Below are 9,463 nucleotides of genomic sequence, written 5' to 3' on the forward strand. Positions count from 1 at the left end.
TTTCTTTCCTGTTTTATTACAACTTTATGCAGTACAAAGATGCAAAGCAACTTATACAATAACAATTTCTTCTCCTCCATCAATTATTGGTCACAATCCTCCTGATCTTCATAGTGACAGATTTGATGGTGCGAGCAACTCCATTCTGTCTCCAGGTGTCCCACAGGATGTGTGTCCTTTGCCCCTGGTTCTGCTCTTCATCTTCTGGAGAGCCGTTGAGGTTTGCCAGGCCGCACTGGTTGAACCACCATCCTGTCTGGTTGTGCTGAGTGCTGCAGCTCTCCACCGTGCGGTTGCCAATGGAGCAGAATGGATTGCAGCCGTCGTTGTCCACATCTGAGGCGCTGAACGGGGCCGTGTCCTGGTTCTGGTCCTGGTCGTAGCCTCGAAAAGCATCACCTGTACACACAACCATGCAGACGTACACATGTTGCATTTATCAAGATTTTAAATTTGTCATTACGGGTGAACTTTTTGTAAGTACTGATTTTTTCAGTCATACCTGCACTGCCTGCATATCTGCCCAGGTGTATACCAAAGAACTGTGTTTCACTGTCCAGGCGGAAATCATCATACGATGCATAAGAGATGACGTCATCATTGGAGACCAGAGCAATGTGAAGTTGGAACCGAGTATCTTTCTGATTTACTATATGAAATACCTTCTTCAGGCCCAGCCAATGCTCTCCTATACACAAATACACACACACACACACACACACACACACACATACAAACACACACACACACACACACACACACACACATGGTATAAACATGGTTTTGACATGATCTAATCACTGGTAAGTGCAAAATATGAAGCCGAACATCTGTAGAGTAGAAAATAAAAAGTTTGACATGAATTACAGCTTTCTTGCCACTGTAATATCTGTCCAAAAAATATGAAGCTATAGCCGGTTAGCTTAGGTTAGCACAAAGAACGGAAACGGCGGGAAAGCCCAGCTCTGTCCAAAGAAGACTAGACTGCAAGTAAGTCTGAACCCAGCATGGTAAAAAAAAAAAACAGAACCTTCCATAAACCACAACCTGTCATTTTTATTTTTGTATGGATTTTTAAAAATGTTTTAAATAGCTAAATCTACCTTTGGACAAAGCCAGGTTAAGGCTAAGCATATTTCACATTTTGTTTTTATTAACCTGCAACAATATTGAGGAGACTGGCAACAAAATGAGCAAAAAGTTGAATTTTTATATCATCAACATGAATGCTGATTTTTATGCATTTTTGCAATTTTCTCATGACTGTTGAATAATACAAGTTACAATTTCCCTAAACTGCCTTAGCTTTTTAGAAACAATAGTTCTTCTGCTATGTAATAAACTCAAGATCAAGATATATTTCTTCATATTTTGGGTTTAAATTACATTTGTTTTTCTTGATAGCCTTGCTAGCACTCTTGAGCTATTTGTTGTATTTAGCATTCCTAAATGCAGCACATTCATAGACCCTCTTCACAACATATTGTCATAGCAGGAAATGCACAGATGGAACTAAATATATTAATGATAGGTCTAGTCCAGTTAAGGCTATGCAACGCAGCAGTTAATAATGTTTTAGTTGCAGCTGTGTTTGACAAGTCAAGCAGTTTGCGAACCACTAATGTCAGGAATTCAAACATCTTATGGAGAGAAACTTCTTCAGTTAAATTTCCTCCAATTTTGAAAAATATACAACAATAATGAAATGATAGATCAACACAAATAATGACACATTGCAGTCACTGTCTGAACTAATCTTGTACAACCTGCAAGGTGTCCAAAGCCGTCAGTGTAATCAGACCAGGGTCGTTTGAAGTCAGTAAGTCCATCTGTCCTCCGTTGGATCACCGTCCATCCACCTCCCATATAATCCATCTCACAGAATACCTGCAGGACATGTTGTATTTGGACTTGTTGATCCATGATTGAGTGACAGACTGTGAATGAGTGAGTGAATCGTGTAAATGTACCTCAAATGAAGAGTCAGTATTCTCTGGGTGGACGATGTAAATACCACTGGGGATCTTAGGGACAACTGACTCAAGGTTGTCTTTGATGTCACTGCAGTCTCGTCCTAATTGAACCAAAAAATCTCTCGTTTGTCAGCAGGAATAAAAGTAACATTCACCAAAGCAGTTACTGTTTAGTGATTACTGATAATACAGAGATGATCCTGCATGTCCAAACTCCAATCATTTATTTTTTCTGCTTAGGCATAGTTAGCTAAATATCTTCAACATATTTTACTGGCAGAAAAAGACAGAAGAGTTAGGTATTGTACCTAATATGCCTGTGAGAGACTCAAAAAAACTCCTGAGTAAATCATAGGAAATCATAGGCATGCTTCTTTAATTACACAGTTTTTTCAGTGGATAATAAGCATTCAATTCATGGTGTACTGATTGGAGATATTTTACATGATTGTCTAGTGAAAACATACAGTACATCTTTACATTTATTGATTTTATTAAAGATTTCTGATCCTTTTCCTTTTTATGTACATTTCAGAAAACACAATAACATTTTGGGAAACGTTGTAAAAAATAAATCAAAATGAGAATATGAAATGCCAATGTACACCATGTAATCAGCTGAAAAATTTCTCATACTTCTTCTATTAATAAGACCCTTTTAAAACACTGGATTATCTCAAAATTGCCTTGTCATGTTCTCATTAAAAGTGACATTTTGGAGACGACAGCAGGGCGACAAATTAATGCACTTCACCAGCAATTTAGTATTGCTCTTCCATAACTTTTGGAGACTTGATAGAGGCACTGCACCAATTTTACCCATCGAGATTCAGATTTAGAGACTTCACATTTGTAACAGAAAGCCTGCAATACAAGCTAGAGGTGTGGAGTTTGAAAGACACGGCTGTTCAGCAGGCAGGGAGGTTCTAAAAAAGCAACACTACTGAGTTGCATAATGGTAATTTTAGTGTTCAGTGTTTTTGGGATCTTCACATATTTCTTCCAGGTTACTACTACTTTTAATTTCATTCATTTTTTTATATCTGTCTCAAGACAAGTCCCTCAGATTTATGGAAGTGAAATACAAAACTTCATATGATGGAGCTTTTTTCTTTTCACACTTCTCCCCTAGAGCCACAGAAGACATTATACATGGTGGTATAAATGAGTAGTACACTGTATAAATGTTGTATAATTGCATGTGTTTGAGTGTGAGTTACCATGGGACTGCACAGGTTTGACGGCGTACATCTCAGTGTTGCTTCTCTGAACCTCGGAGCTGAGCGTCTGCACTTTGGTCATCAGCTCTGTGACCTGGAAATGTGACACCACAGCCAGCGTACAGCCAGCCAATCAGACGTTTAAGAGACTCAGTTACAAAGAGACCGAAGACTCCCACTGTACCTGAGCACCGAGGGTGTCCAGCGCTCTCTGCTGCTCCTCCATCACATCCCTGATTAGCTTCCGGGTGCTGCGCCCAAACGCCAACAGAGACTGCTGTAACTGGCCTACGAACACACACAAACACACACACACACACACACACACACACACACACACACACACACACACACACACACACACACACACACACACACACACACACAATGAACAACAGATGATGATGATGATAGAAGCGACAAAAACACCAGAAGAGAAAAACCTTTACCACAGACTGAATGTTTCTCATCTCGTAGCAGCTTCACGGTGACATCACAGGGGATAGAGCATGTTTCACGACCTTTGCTCCCTCCAAGAGGTTTCTGGCCTTTGACAGGAGGGTCAGAGAACTCCTCACTGACTGTCACTGATTGGTTAAAATCAGTGCTGATTCCTGTGGTCTGGAGAGACAGAAAGAGAGAGCTGCAGTGAAAGTTTCAACCAGCATGTGTAACTAGTCTGGGACGTCTGATTTCACTGAAGATAAACTATTGTAATGTATTTCAGTTTTCTTATATTATTTAAAAAGAAAACAAAGTTCGGATGATATTCAACAGCACTTTGAAGTGTTGTTGAGTAACACACAGAGTCCTGACCAGCTTCTGTATTTGATTCTGACCTTTCTCCCAGGGATGGATTCATGAAAATAAAATAATAATAATAATTTGAGGACAAGTTTTATGTCAGACCTCCTGCCGGCTCAATTTCCTACAGACATGAACAATGTGGCTGCAATATCCTGTCTTTGAATCCTGCCAACAGAATTTATAACAAGTGATGGAAAGTAAATACAGTTTTGATGTACTTGTTCTTTCCTTCAACAAGGAGATGTTTTATCTTTCACTCCACTACATTTAGTTATTTTACATATTTAGCATCACTTTAATAATGCAACACCTATGAAGAGCTTCTCAAAATGATACATTTTAGTCCATAAAAGGGATCCTAAAAGTCTCACTTCACTCAAAAACCTATTTGTCTTCTTGTTTCTTCACTTTGATGTGTAAGCTTCACCGTGTAGAAAGATGTATGTGCAGAGTTTGACCTGCTGATCATCTGCTGAAGGTTTTGTGCTCCCATTAAATTAAAGTTTTAGGTGTTAACGTTGTTGTGACATCACACAATGTCACACGATGCCATTTTCAGAATTTCTAATGAAGTAATTTAACTTTTATATGGAAAAAACATACTAGGAGAGTATTTTTATATGTTATAAAAATATCTTTAAGTGTTTTATTCTTCTAAATGGTAAAAAAAAACAATGTTGACACTTTATAATACAGCCTTTTCAGTGTAAGTCAGTGTATGAATCAGGTACCTAAAAAAATACTTATTTAACTTACATATATGTACAGCGGAAGTTTTTGACTCAGTTATTGATCGAAATGCCTTCATACAATTGAGAATTTTGCATCAAACAGCCCTTTATGAACTTTATATAGTAGCTAAAATCTGTTTCACCTCAACCGACTACAACACAATCCTGCAAACACATTAATGCATCAGAGATAATAATTCAATAAGATATCTATCACTTTAAAAAAGGGGACATTTGCCATAGAAAGTACTTTTGTTACTTTAAATAAATTTAGCCATTAACAGTTTATTGTTTTTAATTTTAATAGGTAATGCAGGACTTTTACATGTAATGCAGGACTTTTACATTGAGGTATTTGTAGTTTTTTACTACTGATATTTAACGTTCAGACATTAGATTTCACATCATTGCATCAGAATTTCTTGAAACAATTTACAATAATTATGCAGCAGTTTTTTCCCCAACATCTCACATGAATAGCAAGCACACATTTCACCATCTCCATGACAACTAACCTATTCAAAATCAAAGCTTAGTGTCAAGACAGATGTCTGAAAATATTGTACATACTGTGGAGGAAAGCAGATGAGGTAAAACCATCAGGAGGACAGTTGTCGTCCACATCATGTCTGAGTCTAATTTTCCTCCTGGGATTATTTCCACGTGGAGCGAGGGGGGCTGAACTCTGTCCACTCCGTCACTCCTGCATTTATACTTATTTTTCCACAAAGTCTGCTCTTTCCTTTTCACATCCCTTCTTCTCCACCAAGTCTCGTCTCGTCTGCATCTGCTCCCTCCTCTCAGTTGTCAAACTACACCTTTTCCTCACTTCCTCTCTGACTGCCTCCACCTCCATCAGTCACTCCCACTTTTTTTCTTGTAAATACCCACCCATGACAACATTGCCTATAAAAAGAGAAGTCAAACTTGTGAATGGGTTACACCAGAAGATTTGGTGATAAAAGTCTGGATATGTTTCTGACAAGTAGCTGAAAGTGCTGATGTTAGCTTTGTGGTAAAAAGTGATTACCTTCCCCCCTCATTGTGTCTATTACCAGGTATTGTTGTTTTACTGGTTATATCCTGCCACCAGCATGAGAAACAGATGTGTGAGGGAAACAGGACAGCTTGTTTTAATGTAAGAACACTTTCTCTCTGCTTGTGTCTTTGCGTGGGAGCTGCAGCTGAAGCCACGGGTGTCTCTGCTTCTTCTGCTCATATCCCCCACCTCTCCTCTATTACGCCCCTCCAACATCCTCTATTCTCCCTCTATCTCCAACCACTGATTCATACATCTGAAAACAACCTCCCATAGGGTCAGACCAATTACTCCTGTTAACTGGACAGTTTAAATGGTGAGGAGAGTGAAAAGCGATGGAGAGCAACAGCACATTCCAGTCAGGGTCCAGCTGGAGCCGGCCGGCTGGCCTGTCGCTTCCTCGGAAAACTTTGCTGTGAAGGCCAAAAAAAAGATTCGCTGTTGTTCCGAAACCTGTGCAAGTTTACAGCCGTGGTCATTGAGAGGAATGTGAGAAGCCTGGTGCCACAGCCTCAGGGCCCCCCACATCTGTCCTATGTTACATGCTCTTGTAAAGCAGTCTATGCATGTGAATGACACATTATATCTGCCAGCTGAGATAATGAGAACAAGATTGTATGTGATATTTCTCAATCAAATGCTCCTGTTATGTGATACGTGAAAAATGTTCGATAGTTCTGTAATTAAGTTTGCTACAACATTTTGACATTTTAGGAAATACGTTTGTTCACTTTCTCGATCGATGCCACTCTCATGTTTGTATGCTAAATATGAAGATACAGTGAAGAGACAGTTAGCCTACTAAGAAACTAAGTAAAATGTATTTGTAGAGTGCTTTTCATATACATTATTCACAAAGTGCTTTAAGGGGCTGATGCAGCATATCAAAAGAAAGAAATCATAACAGATGAAGTGACCAAAGATTAAAATAAAAAAAATAAAAAAGTGCAAAACTAAAAAAACAAACAAACACAATACACAAGCAAAAACACAATAAAACATAAAATGCTGAGCTGTTTCATACATAAGCTAGCATCAGCTGTGAAGCTCAGGACTTAGCACGTTATATCTCCCCTAAAACCACAATGTGTAGTTTCCACACTTTAGTTTTTGTACAGTGGAAACAAACGAGACATAACATCTTAATTAACAGAGGTGCTTGTAGGCAGATTTTTGTTTTTCTACCACTGGACAGAACCAGGCTAGCTGTTTCCCCATGCTTCTGTTCTTTATGCTAAGCTAAGCTAACCGGCTGTTCACTTTGTAGCTTCATATTTCAAACAGTAGAGTGGTCATAAGCTTATCATCTGCCTCTCATTAAGAAAAAAGTGAATAAGCATATTTCCCCAAAATGTTAAACTGTTCCTTTAATATCCAAAAATATACCATCATTTTGTGTTTCAGTTTATTTTTAAAAGTTACTTCCTCTCTTAACATTACATCATTCAGTGTTTTTGTGTTCATCTTGGAGTGACATAACAGTCCTGAGCTCCTAAATCAATACTTGATGATGAAATGGTTTGCCTGAATAAATCTCATCTCCAGCTATTTTGTTCATGGTCTTAATAAGCATCTGGGAAGCCTCCTGCACATCACTAGTCTGATTACTCCCTCTGATTAGGTCACTGATGAAAAACAACACTGAAGAGAAGAGTGAAGAGTTTCATCCTGCACAGAAACAGTCTCATCTCATCTTGCAGCACTTTAAAACAGCTGCTGGAGTGTTTGCGGACTTTGTGAATTATTATTAGTGTAATTCTTGAAAAAACAAAAGATCTTAAAGGTATGACAGTGCCATCTGCTGCCCCATAGTTTATACTACATTACATGTATTCTCATGTTGACATGTCACTGTTTATTATAGCCATATCTGAATTCTCCACCCTAACACATGAAAAGCTTTTAAGGGTCCTGCTTGAAAACTGTTTAAAAAAAATCTTATCCTGTATGCCGTGTATAATAACACTTCAGAAACTGGGGTTTAAACATACTTTTTTATGGAAAACATACTTTAAATGTGACTGTTACTATTTGTAAATTCTTTTCTTCTTTATTTCTCCCTGAGAACAATTCAGATGAAAAATATTTTATCTGTAATGTCATCAAAATTTTGCAGAAACAACTCATAGTTTGAGTACAAATAGTACACAGAAAACATGTCTAATGGTGTAAATTGTGTAATGGGACAGTGGATACATAACACTCCTCATACATTTATGTAGACAGACTGTCATAAAGGAGGAGCAGCACTATTGCACACAGGTTTAACTTTTCAGAGACGGCTGGTTTCACAGTGGGCTGGACTGCTGAAAGTCTCTGTTGCCCTTTTCTTCACCCTGAACTTATGCAACTCCTTCATGGATACAGATAGGAAGTAGTCCCAGCACTTTGTATCAGTCACACTCTGGTAAGTTTATTCGGCATAGAAACATCAGAGGCAACTAGAAAATTGCATTTCCTGCAGAGAATGCGTGCGCATGCTGAAAGCTGAACTGAATCTCAAAGCATTGTTGAAATTACAGAAATATGAATCAAATTGCCTGAAAAATCTGAAAGCTCAAATGCAATGCACCACTGAAAAATGTAAAACTGGCAGAACTGGAAGGTGAATTGCTAAGAAGCTAAAAGGTGAAATACATTGCTGGAAAAACTATACTGCAATACTGTAAAAGCTGGAAGTTGACAATGAATTGCCTGAAAATGCCTCCAGAGGAAATGATTTGTATTTATCAGACTGATGAACTCAACAGCTCTGGAACATTAAAAAGAGCTGCTGAGAGCTGAGCAAAGCAAAGCTGAGAATGCAGAAAAGTTCAATAAAATGTCAAACCTGAACTGCGTTACCTAAAGAAGCTAAGAGCTTAAATATGTTGCTAGAAAAGCTGAAAGAGATAATGTCTTTAATTTTCCCACAAAAAAAAACTGCAGGTCATATAGTTGAAATGTCCTCACCATCAGCATCATGAGACTTTGCTGAAGATGTAGAAGTGTAATTTGTGTGGATAACGTTGAAAATGAAATAACGGTTTCAAAACCCGGCACATTTGTTTTTTTGCTGAAGACAGTGAGAGGTAAAATAACAGGAGAGTCAGTGAGTCAGCTGAAGTGCTCTCTTGGATCTTTGAGGCAGAAAGTTCAAAAACTGTATGAGATGTTGCTTAAATCAGCACATTGTCTGAAATAAGAGCACTTTGTTAACATTTTGATGTACGAATTGTGTTGAGAAGTTGAGCAATTTAGAAGTGAAAGTTGTGGAAACTAATTGAATGAATTCATTCTAATGAGAGAAATCCAAACAGGTTACAAACTAAACACTTCTGCGCCACACAAACCTGTTTAGATCATCTCACATTTTCAAAACCAGTTTTACCGTTGAATTAAAACACTGTTGAACTCCATATACAACTTTATAAATCGATGTTTACACTGAAACCGAACTCTGCACTAGTCTAACAAATAGAAATAATGTACATGTAAAATAAATCATTTTATAGAAAATTATGCATGATGGTATTTCTGGACAATTTGGTATCTCCATGAGAAGGTGAAATAAAGTGTTGTGAGTTAAACAATTATTTACCTTTAAAAACTACACATTTGCCCAATTATTAGGACGAATACATTAAATTTAATTAACATATTAGTTATTTATAATTCCTTTTTGAGTTCATCACCACTATCCATAAAATATTG

The 9,463-nt window shown here is 37.8% G+C and overlaps 1 protein-coding gene across 1 annotated transcript; it reads right to left on the reverse strand.

Annotated features, from left to right (window-relative positions):
- Nucleotides 1–40: 40 nt before the first annotated feature.
- On the reverse strand, nt 41–5,358 carry angptl5 (angiopoietin-like 5). The gene is made up of 8 exons (XM_062433728.1): nt 5,302–5,358; nt 3,643–3,814; nt 3,378–3,481; nt 3,194–3,287; nt 1,971–2,074; nt 1,767–1,887; nt 503–688; nt 41–399 (listed from the first exon to the last, which is right to left on the reverse strand). Exons 1-8 carry the CDS (start codon nt 5,356–5,358, stop codon nt 80–82), a joined length of 1,158 nt encoding a protein of 385 aa, XP_062289712.1. The 3' UTR covers nt 41–79.
- Nucleotides 5,359–9,463: the final 4,105 nt, after the last annotated feature.

The sequence above is a fragment of the Scomber scombrus genome, chromosome 14 (assembly GCF_963691925.1).
Source record: "Scomber scombrus chromosome 14, fScoSco1.1, whole genome shotgun sequence".
Lineage (NCBI taxonomy): Eukaryota > Metazoa > Chordata > Actinopteri > Scombriformes > Scombridae > Scomber > Scomber scombrus.